Source organism: Pteronotus mesoamericanus, unplaced genomic scaffold (genome assembly GCF_021234165.1).
Source record: "Pteronotus mesoamericanus isolate MK-2021 breed Mesoamerican mustached bat unplaced genomic scaffold, CSHL_Meso_final contig_591, whole genome shotgun sequence".
Classification (NCBI taxonomy): domain Eukaryota; kingdom Metazoa; phylum Chordata; class Mammalia; order Chiroptera; family Mormoopidae; genus Pteronotus; species Pteronotus mesoamericanus.
This window is the reverse complement of record NW_026555208.1, coordinates 1,045,400-1,063,183: the sequence shown is the minus strand read 5'-3', so window position 1 is coordinate 1,063,183 and position 17,784 is coordinate 1,045,400. Positions and strand designations below refer to the sequence as shown.

The 17,784-nt window shown below is 39.8% G+C and overlaps 1 protein-coding gene across 1 annotated transcript; it reads right to left on the bottom strand.

Moving 5' to 3' along the window:
* Positions 1-6,245: 6,245 nt before the first annotated feature.
* LOC129076392 (E3 ubiquitin-protein ligase TRIM34-like) lies at positions 6,246-17,305 on the bottom strand. The gene is made up of 8 exons (XM_054580565.1): positions 17,147-17,305; positions 12,609-13,078; positions 11,886-11,981; positions 10,971-11,201; positions 9,029-9,051; positions 7,776-7,876; positions 7,477-7,503; positions 6,246-7,215 (listed from the first exon to the last, which is right to left on the bottom strand). The coding sequence occupies exons 1-8, from the start codon at positions 17,223-17,225 to the stop codon at positions 6,650-6,652; spliced, it is 1,593 nt and encodes a 530-aa protein (XP_054436540.1). The 5' UTR covers positions 17,226-17,305; the 3' UTR covers positions 6,246-6,649.
* Positions 17,306-17,784: the final 479 nt, after the last annotated feature.

The window sequence follows — 17,784 nt, the reverse complement described above, 5'->3', positions numbered from 1 at the left end:
GTTCCTGGTAATCAATCTCCTTCCTGTGAACGAAGGATGTATATAATATTGGTGCTGTTTCTCTGGAGAACTCTGACTAATAGAGTATGAAACAATTCCAAAATTGGGTATTAAATGACACAAGTGAACTGTGATAATGATAATGACTCAGGTAAACAGTGCAATTTCAAAACATGTATTGGGGCAGTTAAAGGTATAAGGAGAATGTTGTAGAGGTGATAATGCACAAAGTCATTTACAATCCAGTAAGAGCAGGTCAGATAAGGAGAAGTGGGAGTAAAAAAGAAAAAAGTCTTTGACTGTATCTACCATCTGGGTTAGTCTGGGGTGTAGCTGTCTCTTTAACAGAAAAAGATGTGGTTAAATAAATAAATAAAGAGGCACCCCTACTTTACTTTCTTTTCTCATGGGTCTTCAGCTCTTGCTGTCATGCCACATCTTCTGTTATCTTTTCAGATTCTTAATAGAAATCAAGCATCAGTTTTATATGAAAAGTTGTAAAGATGCCCCTCACGGAAATCCTTCCCATGTGTTCCTCCCGCTCCCGATTTCTCAGATGAGCTTAGTTTCTGGGTGGCAGATATGGTCTAAGGAGAAGATGAGCAAGGCTAGTGATGTTTCAGGAACTGCAGTGGATCCCTGAGTGTGAACATGGAAATCTTGAAGGACTAGTAACTACAAAGAAGCTACAGAGCAGGGAAGATATCAAATCTGGAGAAGACAGTGTGCTAGCAATTTATGTGAACAGCCATGCCACAATCCTACTTCCTTACACTTACAGGTATTAGATTATGAAGCTTTGAAGAACTCTGTGTCTTTCTATGTTTTGTTTCCCAAAGTATCCTCTTTATCCCTGAGCAGGGCCTGGTATACCTCCTTTGTCTGCTGGTGTCTGTGCAGAACTGATCCAGAAGCCTGGGCGATGGTCCATGGAGCCTTCATAGGCTCCTTTTCTAGGTCTTCTTTGCTAGGATTTCTCAGGAAGTCATCTCTAAACAAGGATTACTCCTAGGGGTCAGAACTCAGTTAGTATACCATGAGTTAGAAAATGAAAATGTGTAAGTGGAAGGCAATAGGAGCTTAGTGTTATACTGTTAATAGGAATCTTCACCTCCATTCCACTTTGCACCCACAACTGTAAGTTTCATGAAAACAGGCTGGGACTTTTTCTATTTTGTTGCTTATTGCCTCATATATATTAGAAAGTGTTGCATATAATGACTGATTAGTATATACACAGATGTATCACTGTGTATATAATTTTAACAATTAAGCATCTGGGTGATAAGTCATGCTTCTATTATACTATTCCTGCTGCAAACATGATTGCTGTGTCACATAATGAAATTCAGCCATTCTTCTCATATTGTTAACATATCTATGATTCTCCTTGGACAAATTTTAACCGTTTTTCATATCTTATGTTTTTTTCTTTCAGGTTTTTCTCAGAATTATGTTTTATCTGACTCATACCACATTAACTTTTACTACTAGTCACTTTAACCACATTAACTATTATTTTGCTCCAAGGTTTTCCCAAATGGGAAAATGTTAAAAATACCTAAGCCAAAGGGGAAGATATTTGCTAAGGTTCCTCACTAAGCAGGAGATGTCATGAATAGAGTGAAAATACAGAGCCTAAGGAGCATTCACTTCTCCCTGTCACATGGAACACAGTGCACTGGAACGTGGAGCACGCCAGTGTCATCAAAACTGGTGAAAAAGTGTATGTACTGAAAAGAGCATAGAAGATTAGGTTTCCTTTTGGCCTAAATTTTCAGATTTCTTAGCAGGACTTAACTCTCTCAGTAGAAAATCTTATGCTTCATAGGAGAGAACCAAAGGTGAGGGGTCAGTTCAGAGATTCAAAGGGAGAGGAGTAAAGTGATGAATATTTGATCTCTGGAAGGATTGGAAAAGAAAGACGTGTGAACAGAGCAAGAGTCTTGGGATAAGAGAGCACATTTCTTTTGAACATTGCAGTCAACACCCTGTGCTGTGCTTGTCATTCATGCACAGTCATACTCGAGCTCTCCAAACCCTCAGTTTCAATCATCTAATAGACCTAAAACTACATTTACTCTTAATATCTCTGCTTTAACACCATACTTTATATCATAACTGTCCTCTTCTGCAAGCACGGAGCAATGCAAAATGGTATACCACTTTCAACAAAATCTGGCAGTTTGTATAACAAGAGACCCTAAAATCCAGTAATTCAACTTATACTTAGGAATATGCAAAGCAAACAAAAGTGAGGTTTCATTTCCACTAGGGGAGATAATAACCTGTATGTCAACATTATAAACATTGCACAAATGAAAAAAAAAAGAGAAGAAAAAGAAAACTAAACTTGAAAGTACAGAAAGTGAAAAAATCATAATCTACAGTGTAATAGATACTTGGGAGAAAGGAACAGTCTTGTTGATATTTCTTAGTTTCAATTTTTCTTTTTGAAGACACACCTGGATTGACAATGGGTAGACAGTTATAACTCAGTAGCATAGAGACTTATTGGCTGGAAGAACAAGAATAATTTGGGGTTACTGCAGCAGCTAGAGAGTGTTAGGAGAACATCTTTAAAAGGGAGATCCAGAGGGAGGAATCCCAAGTTGCACATAAAATCTCTGATCAAATCTCTGAACTACACATGTTTGAGATAGATGACAAGCAGCCCAATTAGAGTTAATGGACTGACCACAGAATTTAGCTCCTGCAAAATGTAGGGGAGAATTTAGAATCTGAGTTCAACCACATTAACCTACTGGAAAAACAAACAAATAACAATATTCTTCAGAAAGATAAACAAAATCCAGAGTCTCCATATCTCATTAACAAGTCCCCTGAGGGAATTTTAGAAGCAGTCTAAAATTATTCAACATGTGAGAAAAGTAGAGGACATGACACATACTCGACAGAAAAGCTGATCAATGGAGACCAACTCTGAAATAATCCAGAAGACACAAGGACTTCGCAGCAGCTATTATATCTGGTTTGAATGATGTAGAAGTTCAGAGGTGAGAAAGAAGGAAAAATCCTAGATATAGTACTTGCATCATGAGAAAACCCACACTTGATGCTCAATGAACTTTTCATTTGGAATCCAGAATCTGTTCTTACGACATTTTCTGAGAAGAAGCACTGTATATTAAAGTTACTTATAAGCTACACACTCTATGAGGAGCAGGCTTCTGTTGGGGTTGTGGAATTTTTTTTAAGATGTCTTAGTGTAAAGAACCTTTTCTTTGTGTTTGATAACACAAGTACTTTTTCTGTAAGCTGTTTCACATTTTAAACTGGAAGCCTGGACATTCTGGGGCAGTGCGGGGAGGGCCGTGAGTATCTTTGGAGAGATTCTTGTGTAATTCTACAAAGTATAGGTTTCTCTTAATGAGTTTTGGCTTCAGTCACTGTGGCAATAGGGTGACAGGAAAGCAGAGGCCAGAAGGTCTATAAATAAGAATCAGTTTCCCACACAGTCTATGAGAGAAGTCTGTGTGTTGAAAGTATCTATCTTGGAATCCTTCTCCCATGACAGGTCTTTCACGAATGGAGAACTGAAGAATTTCATGTGAAACAAGGACCAGAGCAGACACCGACCAAGTCGTCCATTATATGAATTTATCTTGGCCAATATGGAGGTTGGGAATAGTGGGAAATGAAAATGTCAAAGACACAGTGACAATACCACATGCTGCAGGAACACTCACTCCCATGCTTTACCCACTGCTGAGGACACCTGCATCCCTCAGCTCCCTGGAAAGGGTGAGGCGGACCAGGGAAGGGAGACACTGGCCTACATGTGTCATTGCTGAGGGAGGCCATCCAGAGCTCCTGACCCTGCCGCTATCCCTGTAAGCCATACTGTGAACCAGCACCTGAAACATGGAGACATGCTTGGGCACGCAGAGAAAAGGCTTTCATTAGAAAAAAGAATTACTATGGAATTAGAAAAAAAATGTCAAGTCAATTTATATCTAGTATATTCACTTAGATTAAGAAAAAAAAAAAAAAAAAACTCTTCCAGGAGTTCAAATAAGTAGGTAGCTACGACGAAAGATAAAACTTTAAAATAAAAAAGAATCACTAAATGCACAATACAGTATAATTTCCTATAAGCAAAATGTTATATAGATTTGTAGAACTTATTCATCTTATATAGCTGAAACTTTAAATCTCATAAATCTTAAAATTGTAAGCAGTTAGATCCTATAAATAGTGTTTTTAACATAATAAAAATGAGACAATGTGATTGATAGCAGACTGTTAACTTGCAAATTCAAAGAGAATGTTTATTATTTTTTAAAGATTTATTATTTTTATTTATTTACTTTTAGAGAGAGAGAGTGGAAGGGAGGAAGAAAGAGAGAGAAAGAAACCTCAGTGTGCTTGAGGTGCATGGATCAGTTGCCTCTCATTCACCCCCAGCTGGGGAATTGACCCACAAACTAGGCATGTGACATCTCTGGGAATTTAACCAGCAACCTCTTGGTTTGCACATCGGTGCTCAGCCCACTGAACCACACCAGCCAGAGCCAATGGGAATGTTTAAAAAATAAATTACAACCTAGAATTGTATACTAGAAAACTATCTATAAGATGGCATATATTTGAACATTTAAAAAACAGAAATATTTGTTATGAGAAAAGAATAAAAATAATGTGGATCCTTAATCAAGTTATTCTTTTTCAAAGCATAAGAAAGGTATTAATATCCAGAGTAGATTAATATTCATTCCTAACATTCACTATTTGAAATCACAGAGAAAGTTAGTCAACAACAATTTGGGCCACTTCTTATGTGCTAAGAAATGAGAAAGTTAGTGTAAACATTCTATCTTTCAATTCTCACAATATTCTTATCATGTTATTCTTAGAATTTTATTTCTGATGAGAAACTGAATCCAATTTAATGTAATTGAATATGGACCAGTAGGTAGCAACATCAGTACGATTATGAAATTCTCCCTAATTTCAAAGTCAAGGCTCTTTACTATAGTGTTCACTCTCTACAACATGTCACCTGCAAGAGCACCCTAATGATTAAGCATTCAGCTTGGTTTTAACCACTACTGTGAGCATCTCCTGCTTCACTTCATTAATGGCTAAGTGCATTAATCACTTATTAATGCTAGTGATGATGGCTGAGCACATCAATCAATATCTCCTGGTAACTAAGATTTTCCCATGACGCTCCAGGCTCCTTCTATAAAGCAGCATTTCCTGGGGTTTTCCATTTTACCTCACATCCTAGAAAATTTGGTTCCTACCTTTTCCTGGGGAGCAAACTCTGTGGAAAGGGCACCTGTGTTGGAGAAACACAGACCCAGTTCCAACCGTGGCTCCTCCCTCATTAGCTATGGACCTTTCGAACATACCTCATAAGTTTATAAATTCCTTTAATTCCTGATAGGAATTTTTCTTTTATGATGTTTTTGAAAACTAACTTGGATTAAAATACTCTGTATGTAGTTATACATATAGTTATATTTATACATACCTATGTGTGTGTGCGCAAGTATGAGTGCGTACGTGTGTATCTTTTCCAGGCCAAGTATTCACTTTTTCCTTCTACTGGGACAAGTTATTACTGTTCTATATCTTCATGTGGGTTCTGTGCAGTAGCCTGCCTTAATCTGTAATGCATGCTCTTCTAAAAAAATGTTTGTTTCTCCTGGGTAAATCTATTCCTTATCATACCTTGAAATTGTTTTAAAAGTAAGGGGAACGAAAGTGCACGGGATGGTATGTAGGATGTTATACTCAGATGTTTGTCCACAGGAGAAAGGCCTGAACATGAAAAGGCTGTATCTGAAAGAATCTCATACTTTTGTTTTTTCTGACCCATTCCCAAGAAAGGGTCTTAACAGTCTCAGCCTCGGTGTAAAAAGGCCTGAAACAGAAGATGGGAACCAGATGGGTCTTGACAGCAGAATCTGCGAACCTGACAAATGAGCGGCAGCAGAAGCACTTACTGCTCCTCTGAAGGGCACAGACCTGTAGCACAGGTCACTGACGCAACTTCTACTCTTCAGTAATCACAACAGCAAATATTTATTATATTGTGCAGGACATGTAAATAGGAGCTTTACATTGAGTGGCAATTTTACACAATGATCTTAAGAGAGGTGCAGTTTAAAATTGCAATTTGCATTTTATGAGAAGAAACAAAAATTTATTCATTGTTACACATTTTGTAAAAGACAGGGTTTGAACACTCTGAACATAAAATTTTCACTCTGGGTACGTATATGACTTTTGTTTTTATTTTTTCTCAACTTTCTGTACAGCCTGCTGCTGTATGCTGGGCAACACACAGACATACAGTCAGATACTCCTTAGTTGGTGGGGGTGATTGTGTATTGTCCTGAGATCATGGTTGGTGGACAGGCGTTCCATGCCTTTTAAGATCAGGGATAAAGAAAAAGATGGAGAAATGCGAGGACAGAGATGTTATACCAATATTGCTGTCTTTAGGAGGGATTAGATGTCTTTCACTGAGAATACAGAAAATGGTAAATGAGTAAATAAGCTTCTCTTCTAACTCAAGAGTAAATAAACATTCTAAAGAATAAAGACAACAAGGAAGAGATGGTCTGGATGGAGCAGGGTGCTCTGGGCCAGGAGATGAACTCCTGGACAAAGAGGCTCAGGAGCCCGGCGGGCACAGAGTCATGGGACGCGGACAGTTCCAAGGATTGAAATATGGATAAACAGCCTGAGAAAAGCGACACTTAGAGAACTTGTAGATGAGCAACCCTTGGTTTGTGACATTAAAAAATGAGACAGCGCCTGCTTCGTAGTCTAGGAAAACCCCCACTCGATGGGGAGGAACAGCCATGGAAAGAATCAAGAGCTTGGGATCAGAGGTGGGAGAGTCCTCAAAGGCATTGTACTCAGACTCATTCTGTAAGCCTATAACCCAGTAGCCATTCTCAGGTTTGTATCTGGAGTAAACATTTTGATACTTTGTGCCTCGTCTAACACGGAAGTTTACACAACTGGAACGTATTCTACAGTATATCCCCAAGATCCAGGCAGTCTTCTTGGATACATCTATTTCCCAGTAATGTTTCCCTGATGAGAAATGTTGGGAGCCTAAGACACCATAATTACAATACTTCACAGGCCAAATTGGCACAGATGCCAACTCTCTCTGATCCTCTGAAAGGACAAGATTCAGATTGAGGTTGAATGGATTCAATGTGATATCCACTGTAGGAAAAAAGAAAAATGACATGATTAGGTTACAGATACAGGGTTAGTTTATCTAGTGACATGAAGAGGGAACTTGGAAAGTGACCATGACGGACTTGTATTGAGGGATTGGGGAAGAGGGGTAAAACACTGGAGAAATACATTGTAATTAGGAGGTGAGAGACACATGTGGGGCTGACAGCTTCGAATCTTACTGATACCACAAATTTCTGAAAGGGGATCAGAATGAAGTGATTTGAAGACCCAGCAACTTCTTACCCCAGTAGCACTGGACATGTGTGAGCTCTGAAATGATAAAAGATTTAATAATGTTGATTAGAAGCAAAGATTAAATACTGATAGCTATTTCTTCTCTAGAGTAGGGGCAGGGGAGAAGACTACCATGAGGCTATGATGATGAATGAGAGGAGGAATCAGAACCCAGTCATTCTCCCTTAACCATATCTTTGTCAGTAATATCCATACTTTTCTGAACACCCATCTTTCTATTCTCACATTGAAACTATAGCATCTCCAGCTTAGTCCCACATCCACACTCCTGCCCTGCCTCTCCTCACCTTTAAACACTTGAAGCATTCTACCCAGATCTGGAGCACGGAATCCGCGCTGCAGTTTTTTGGAAATAGTTTTAGGTTTCTTCAATGTCCACACCTCACTCCTAGGGATGACAAAAAATATTGACCGCACATCTCTTACCTTGTGTTTCTCCGATATCACTTTCTTTTTCTCCTTCCATGCCATTAATACACTTGACCCTTCTCCCCTGAGAAGCCTGAGGAGGGGAGAAAGGATTGCCCTGCTCCTGGAACCAGAAAAAATGTGCTCACATCTACCTTCCCAGTTACCTTCTGTGTGACCTGAGGAAGGTCTTCACCTCAAATAGTTTCTTCTTATAAAAATAGAATGACTATCTTTTCCTTTGTACCTTGTGGAGATGCAGACTTTCCATATCACAGTGAGTCTCCCAGAAAGGGGCCACAGATGTGGGCTTCTAGGCAGATCAATGGTGAGACTAAAGATCCTGGCTGTGATGTGGGTCTCTTTTTGAGCCTGTGCCTAGGGCCTAGTCCAAAGCCTGAACTCCAGTGGTGTGGCTCACAGATAATATTTGAGACTTCAGGTGTTCTGGGACAAGTTAAAAACATTTGGCAAAGAAGTTGTTTATTGAACAAAAATGGTTAGACTTTCAAGTGTTTGTAAGGAATTTGAAGCTGCCAGGTAAATTGACAACTTCAGATGTAAAGGATAAACTTTCCAACATAAGCTTCTAAAGTATGTGAATAGGAGAGATTAATTATTGGCACAAGGGTCATATCCGGAAACCAGAAGGTTCAGGTCTGTGTTTGGAAAACTAAAGAGAACCTTGTAAAGTAGCCTGGTCTCCTCTATTCCTGATTAAGCAAAGTAAGCATAAAGGTGCTGCCCCATAGCTTATTTTACAGCTCAATGAGGCCCAGCATGTGATAAAGACAAGCATGTGTGGAATACAGGAACCAGAGCAAGGATAGAGAGTGTAATTAAGTGAGTAAAGTAGTAAGAGTCTGAGAGTGAAGTCTCTTATCCCTTTTATCCTTACTGGCTCTAACTCTGAGTTTCAACTGTTGAATTCACTACCATAGAACCGGGTTCATTCTCAACAAGTATGGGACTCTTAAATCTTCATCTATAATCAGCAATTTAAAATAATACCACATATAACTTTTCTTGCTTTGAGAGCTTTTTTTCATTCTGGTTGATGACCAAATAACTCTCATGACTACAAACCTTTCTTCATAACACAAATGCACCACTCCTGGTCACCCATACGCACCATTTCATGATTCCACTCATGTCCTAGGAAGAAGAAAGAAAACATGAGTCAAGGAGTGTAAACATTAAAGCAGGATTAAAGAAAGAAAAGGTAGAAAAACAATAAAGAATATCAGAGAAATCAAAAGTTATTTTAAAATATCAAGAAAATTGACAAAGCTTTAGCTAGACGTTCCAAGAAAAAAGAGGAGGTACATTACTAAAATAAGAAGTGAAAGAGGAGACATTACTATTGACTTTATAGATATTAAAGATTATAAAGACTAAGGATTATTGTATGCCAATAAATTAGATAACCTATATTAAATAGACAAGTTCCTAGAAACACAGAAACTACCAATATTGATTCAAGAAGAAAGAGAAAATCTGAATAGACCTAAAACATGGAGAAATTGGACTAGAAATCAAAATCGTTCTCCAAAGAAAAGTCTAGCCCCAGATGGCTTTACTGGGGAATTGTACTAAAAGTTTAAAGATGAAATAATACATATAATTCACAAATTGTTCCAAAAAATAAAAATGGAGGGCATACTTGCCAGCTTATACTATAAGCCAGGACTATTCTGATCCTAAAACCAGACAAAGACATCACACACAAAAAAAGTCAACTATAGGCCAATAGCCTTTATGAATATAGACACAAGCTTTTTCAACAAAATAGTACAAGGTTAAGTCCAGCAAAATATAATAGATTATATAGCATGTCAAATTTGTTTTATCCCAGAAATGCAAGGTTGGTTTAACATAAGAAAAGCAATCAATATAAAACATCATCTTAATAGAATTAAACATAAAAACCACATGATGATTTAAAAGACAGAAAAAAAATAGTAAAATCCATCTCTCTTTGGGTATATACTCCAATTTTTATGATAAAAACAAAACAGTAATAGTAACAACAGACTAAGCATAGAGAGGGGTTTCCTTAGCCTGTCAAAGGCATCTAAGAAAAACCCACGGCGCATATCATATGGGATCGTGAAAACCTGAATACAAGACAAGGATGTCTGCTGTCACTACTGCACCGACATGGTGCTAGAGGTTCCAATCAAGGTAATTAAGCAAGAAAAAGAAATTTTTAAAAAAGCACCTATATTGGAAAACAAGAAAAACTATCTTTATTTGCAGAATACATAATATTATATACAGAAAACTTCTTCCAGTTTTCAAATTTTAGCTCACAGCAGGTGCTATTGACTCTAAACTTTACATATCTAATCATTTTCTATTGTGTCTAGTCATGTATCGAGGATAATACATTCCACAACGAAGAAGAAACATAGCAGCAACCCAGAATATCTAAAATATAACTTGTGTTCATCAAATCATATTGTTTTCTTTCTTATGCCCACTTGTCAAAAATGGTAACAACATATATATTTAGTCCCTGTCTCAAACCAATCCTGCCCCTTCATATCCTTAACTTCTTTTGGTGGTATGCATTTCCATATCATCACCATACAGATTGATTTTTTTTTAACAACATGTATCAATATATTTGGGTTTACTCTTAAATGTTACTGGCCTGGTTTATAACTAAAAGAATGCTTTGCTCTCTAATTAGCATAATTGGTTGTACATGGCATAGAAATCAATTATAATCTCCTGAAGAAGAAGAAGGAGAAAGAGAAGAAGGAGAAGGAGAAGGAGAAGGGGGTCGGGGGGAGAAGAAAGAGGGAGAAGAAAAAGAGGGAGAAGAAGATGATGATTATGGCCAGAGAGATATTACTTTAGTCCCACGTGGATATGGAAGCTCAAATCCTGGGCTTTTTGTGTTTCATGATTTTCTTTTCTCACTATCTGTTGACTGTATTCTTAGACTTTTTACAAGGCCAAAGGAACCTGTCTGTTAGTGCTAGCATCAAGATTGGAGTCCAAAGACACAGAATAGAAGACAATTTAGAATGTGTTTTAAGAATCTCAGATTGGGTCACCCATTTTACCTGCAGCAGCTCCGTTGCTGACCATTCACTGCGACGCTCCAGATCCGAGATGAGATCTTTCAGCAACTGGCTCTGCTGAACCAGTTCATTCTCAGCCTCGGCCAAGTCATCCAGGGTCTTCGTCTCCTCTTCCTCTAGTTTCTGCAGTTCTTTTTGCTCTTCATTATCTAGGATGCTTCTAAGCTTACTAAATTCTGTTTGTATCCTTTGTCTCTCAGTCTGTATCTGATTCTGCAAGGTTGAACAAGAGAGAAAAGTAATGATTCTATCAGCCAGAGAGCCTACTGTGCAAGAGATTAGGTGCCAGGAAAATATTTTTTTCAGGGAGTTCTAACCAGGAGAGGAGTGAAGAAAACAGGGGAGCAATTTTGGGGAAAGCTGATTTTTATTTTGCAGTATTTTCCCCTCTGTACAAACCAAAAAGACCTCACACTGTTGAATCTAGGCCAACCCTGGAACAAATGTAAAACTTGAGTAAAGTTTAGGTTGTAGACAGCTGTCCTGGACATTGATACCTTCCTGCATTACCACACTCTCACATTGGAGCCTTGAGGAAAATCTTTGCCCAATCCTTTGCCCAGTGTCTTCCTTTCAGTGGATGTGTCAGAGCCTCACTAGAAAAGAGGAATGGAAGACATAATTCTTCACCCTTCCCCACCATAAAGTCTGTCTTTGCTCTCAATTCCAAATATCTGTGTGTACTTTGTAACATTTATATTGTAATATGTTTACTTGGAACATCTACTCTCCTGCCTCCACCCCAACAGAGACAGGACAAAGAAGAGAACTAATCAGATGGCTTCTGGACTCATTCAATGCCAGGGAGCGAAGAGAAAGGAACTGCCTTGTGATTGGTGTGGAAGGTCCTGCCAAGATTCCTGTGTCAGAAATTCCTCAAAAAGAGTCTCCTCCTACCTTCCAGGAAGTCCTCTCTTTTCTGATGTCAGTGCCCAACTTCTCAGCTTCCTGTTTCTCCTTCCTCAGCCTGTCCAGAGCTTTCTGGAGCTTCTCCTTTGAGAGAGGAATCACAACACAGTCAGGCCATGGGCTTTCTCAGCACCCAAAGAGAAAATAAATGAGGAATAAATAAGGCTAATCTCAGAAGAGAATGGTTTACAGAAACTGTGATTAGAATCTATGACATGGGAGAAAATCTGAGTACGTAAATGTTTTCTTACTCCTGGGCAATGAAAGTCACCATCCCCTCACCAAGTGTAGCCTTATTTTCTTTCTTCTTAGAGTAAATATTGATTCTGCTACAGCCAAGCAAAGTCTTACTCTCTTGTTGAAACTCTTTCCACATCCAACTCACAATGTTCAATAGCAACCATTCTGCTGAGAGGAGCAATGAGAGCTAAACTTGTAAAAGAAATTCTCCATCCACACAACAAAAGAGAAAAGAGGAAAACCTTTCAGTCTTGGCCAGAGTCTGTGCTCTAGGCTCATCCTTTATGTAAATGGGAGGAATACACAGACATGTCCTTCAGGAATATGATGGTGAGCATAAGGTAAGAGACATACATGGAAGGAGATTACAGGACTCAGTATTATATATAATGCTGTGGTGAGTAAAGCAGGATGGTAAGATTTCTCCACCAAGTACTTTCTGCCCCCCACCCCCATCATCCTGGGCCTTACCTGGCATTCCTTCATGACCTCCTCCATGAGGGATACCTGATGACCGCACTGCTCCCGAGGCCACTCACAAAGCAGACAAATAACTTTCCCATCCTCCTTACAAAAGAGTTGGAGTTTCTCTCCATGGCGCACACAGGGATCCCTCTTCTGCTCCTCCTTGGGGCTTAACTGGATCTCTTTGAGCTTCTCCACTACCTTGGCCAGATGCTGATTAAGCCAGAAGTTTCCAAGCGAATATTTGATGCCACACACAGGACAGCTGCTTTCCCCGTCTGGGCCAATCTCTGACTCCTTATTTTTAGTGATGCAGGTTCTGCAGAAGCTGTGGCCACAGTTTAGACTGAGGGGTTCTGTCAAAACCTCAAGGCAAATGGGACAAGTCACCTTTTCCTTTATGTTCACCACGAATTTTAAAGCCATGGCAGCTGCTCCCCTGGTTTCTTCCTGAGGCTCTTTTTGCTTCAAGATTCCTAGATGAATGCACAGATTGAAAGGAGATGGTGTAAGAATGGCACAAATAAAAAGGATACTAATGATGTTGACATTAAGGATTGGCCAAGACCGAAATATTGATGGACAAAAAGAAGAGGGGGAAAAAACCCCAGAAATGGAATTCAATGACTTGATCAGTCACTAATGCTTCAGAGCTTTTGCTTTTCTTTCAGCCTGGAATGAACCTGCCTTAGATATTTGTATGACTTCTTCTTTACTTCACTGTTCTCCCTTCTTCCATGTCTCCTCAGCAGGTGGGCCTAATATGACTAACTTTTCTACAACACAATCACTAAAACATCACACAGTATATTGTTTGTTATTTTTTTCTTATTACCACTATATAATACAAGATATCCTTCTTTAAATGTTTACTCCTAAAATGTAATCCACACATAGATCAGGCACTTTGTTTTTATTCACTTCTGAGCAGAGAAAACATAAAAATACAATGTTTGATAAATATGTAAAGAACTTCCTCATTTCTTTATAGGTAATTAGACGTTTTTTTTCATTAATTAGCTGTTCACCAATAGGTGAATTTTGAGATCACAGAAATGGTTTCTACTGAAGAAGCATTTTCTTCCAAATATAACTGTCCCACACAGAGCCTTCTCATATTCACTCCTCAGACACGCCAACAGAAAGAACAAGGACCACCATAGGGAAGTAATCTTATCCTTAACAACTGTTAACCAGTTACAATTATATATCGCTACGACCTATTTATTCCTCATGTAAAAATCCTTGAAAAATAAGAGCGCTCCCTTTATTTGGATGTGTATATTTGAATCAAGTGACTTACAAAGATTATTCAATTAAGTAAGTTGAATTGGGGTGAATATAATGTCTTCAGGGTCCTCTTTCAGAGGTCTGCTAGGTGTGATAAACACTATCACACAGAGGTACACGTTTTGGAGAAATTAAATAGAAGCACATCAAAGATAACTCCTTTGAATAAAAAAAGATTGAAATGAAAGCTGAAAGATGAGGAGGGAATATGGAATGAGAAAGGAAAAATATTTTAGGGAGAAGGAATCACATGTGAGAATGCCCTTTTGATGGAGAACACAGCATCTTCAACACATTTTAGAATGCCAGTATGGCTGGTGTGCAGAGAGCTGCTGGGTCTTTTGCATTACAGGAGCCTAAAGGGGCTTGAAATGTGACACATCCTAAATGACATAAAAGTGACAGTCTCTTGTTTACAAAAGACTGTCATGAGGGGCATAAAGTATTGTACTTCCTGTATCTGTATGGACCCTCATTAGACTCACCTAAGGCAGTCATGACAACATGCTGTGTCTCCTATCTTATATACTTTTGTTAAGCTATGCAAACCTGGTTGGTTTTTGTCCTGTTGTCACATGAGTGGGAATGGCAAGCCAAACCTGAAACTATTGGTGGTGGTCTGTCAGAAGATACCACAGAGTGGTAGCACGGCGACCCCGACTCTCAGAACCTGGGCTAAATATAGACAAGGATCTATGGGGAGGGTAAGAAGATCTCAGTGGCTATGAATATCTTGATATTTCTTCCAATGGACTGAAGTTGTGTCCCTCACACAAATATGTTTACCTGTGTGAATGTAGCCTTATTTTGCAATAAGGTCTTTGAAGATGTAATCAAGTTAAGATGAGGTAATACTGGAAGGGGGTAGGCTCTTAATCCAATAACCAGAGTCATTATAAGAAGAGGAAAAGGTGCACATACACTTAGGGAAGAAGGCCATGTGACAACGGTCGCAGAGATTGGAGTAATACAGCAACAAGGCAAGGAATGCCTAAGACAGCTGGAAACCACCAGAAACTAAGAGGCATGGAACAGATTTCCCCTTAGAGCCTCCTGGAGAAACCAGCTCTACTACTACTTTGACTTTGGACTTCTGGTCTCCTGAATCATGAAAGAATCAATTTCTGCTGTTTTAGGTCATTTAATTTGTGGTGATTTGTTACATCAGCCTAAGGTTATTAATAGAGTTGAAAAGATTTGACAGTGAAAGATCTGAGGTATGTAACAAACTATAAATCTTCCCCTTGTTCTAAAAAGAAAGGATGGGGATATAATGAGTGCTGTGTGAAGTTACATTTAGGCTTAGATATCTACCCACTTCTCCAATGATCCATGAAGTGAACCCAATGAGGAATAAGAGTACCATGAATGTGGGTTAGTAGGCAATCCAATAGTACGGATACTAAGAATTGTCTAAAGCCCCTGGCTGCAGTGACAACTAATTACATCAGGCTCTAATGACTAGCAAAACCAGGGATGATAGAGAAAAATCAGGGAGATAGAGAAAGGAACACAAGTAGCATCTGCGTGATAGAACTGTCAGGTCAGCTGGCTTCCCTATGTGGCAGAAAACTGCGTCCCGCAATTGAGTCTTCTCCTAACATTTGGACTCATGATAATGCAAAATCTATGCCTCTCTGCAGGTTAGATAAGAAAATGAAAGTGTCTCCTGGAAATAAAGTACAGGAGGGATGTTCTTTGAAGTTTTCAGACACCCTAGATACTTTCTTTGGTTTCCTGGGTCAGAAACTGCCAATGGGTAAAGTAGGACCTGTTTTGGGCATCCAGAGACCTAGGGACCTTGGAAACACTGCAACTCTCCCTGTCCGTTCTTCTAGGCTCAGAGTCCAAGGCTAGATCTGCCTCACATTAATGACCTTCTCCCTAACAGCTCTAGCAAGGGTTTTAGTACTTCACTACAGATCCCTCACCTTAATTTAACATTTTAAAAACATTACCTCATAATCTTAGTCACCTTCTTGTATACTGTATCAATTGTTTATTGTTTGTTATGATCTCTCCCCAACTAGAATGTGAGCTCTTATATGTATTTGATATGTCTTTCATGTTGAATGGATAATCGAACTTTTTCACAGCAACAGCGTGCTTTAGTTCATATGAGTTAAATTTTTTAAATAAATAAAGAAATAAACCTATTTCATGTTATGTGTTGGGCCTTGTTCTTGACCCTGGGCAGACAATTAATATCTGGGCAGAAATGGACCCTCTCCATTGTAGGCATAGATTCCCAAGAAGGCAGTAACAGTGATTTCTGAAAAGTGGGATTATAGGACAGAATGAACATGTGTTGGAAAATAGGTAATGTAGCAATGGTGTTCAAATTGCTCACAAATGAGCTTAGGGTGGGACATAATTAGTGTCAGAGCAAACTCCTTCGCAAGACTGTTGAATCTTGGGGCTCCTTCTGAGCAACAATCAACCCCTATTAATTAGCTCAGAACAAAGGAAAACAGGAAGCAGTAGCAGGCAGCAATCAATGCAAAGGTGTGTCTAAGAGCTCTAAGCAGGCAGGCGGGGGTGCCAGTGTCAATGGGCTACTGAAGAAAAAGCAAGCAGGTCTATTCAGGGAAGTGCAAGTAGGTTCCTGAGATTGAAGCTCAGGAGGACACAGGATAGAGGCAGGATCAGGAGCAGGCAGGCAGCAGATAGATCATTCAACTTGCTGTCGTTAGGGCTGCCAGCAGCTGAGGATTGTCAAGGAGGCCACGGACAGCCTCTCTGTGCTTACCAGGAGGGGAGTGAAAGAATCAGGTTCAGTATTATCCCTGGCCATGCCCTCAAGCCTCCATTTGATCTGAGCTCGGGCTTTCTCACATTTTAGAACAGGAACCTCTTTTACAAACAAGGAGTAGAGTTGGGCAGAAAAGAGTTTCTATTTACCTTTTTAGCACAGAGAGAGGTCGAGAGAGACAGAGGCAGGGAGATTTTGATGGTCCAGTTTGCTTCAGCAAGGTAGACCATCAAAACAAGAGAGGATGGGGATGAACTCAGCCTGGAAAAATAAGGGCCCCTGCAGGAAACAGAGGAGGCCCTCTGCCTCTTTAACACTCCTTCCTCTCAAGGCTCTCCCTCTCCAGTGCTGCCATCTGTCTGCACTCAGAGCAGGAAGCCTGCAACCTGCTTTTCTTCCCTTCAGAGCACATCTGGGCTGCAAACTAAACTCAGCTAGCTTCACCTAGTACATTTCTCTGGGAGTTTCCCACCCTCTGCCCTCCATAAACCTCCCCACCCACCTTCAGGTCCCAGTGGTGATGTCTTGGCTCCTGGCTTAAGTGATGAGGAAAGGACAGGGCAGTCCTGGTTAGGGTTCATTTTCCAAACAGGGGCTCAGAGTCAGCATGAAGTAGTTTCTCCTGCGAAGCTGGCTGAGAAGTGAAAGCGAAATTCTCCCAGCTGGCAGGAAAAAGAAAGGGGAAGGAGTTTCTGGGCCAAATGGGCGGCAGTCCTTTAGGGCTACTGCAGAGTGTAATGATTTAACACAGTGTTTCTAGAAGGGTGGGGGTGGGGAGGAAAGATTTGCCCCTGGGGGCGTCTGGCAAAGCCCAACAGTTTTGGTTGCCATGACTACGAGGAAGGCTGCTGCCATCTAGCGGGTAGAGGCCAGGAATACCGTCAACCATTCTCTAATGCACAGGGCCGCTCCCACAACAAAGAATTCTCCAGTCCGACCATTTACCACTACAGAGGTTCAAAGTAGGAAAAACATGGCCACTTTTGGAAACTCATCTTAGGGTATCAAGAGTCCCTCTGGTTGCGTTCCTGGCAGCTGAGCAATACATCTGGGAGGCAGAAATGGTCTGGATAGAAGGATAAGCAAATTTGATGTGTTCATCAATCTGCAAATTGTTCCACTTTTGCAAATGGGATTCTA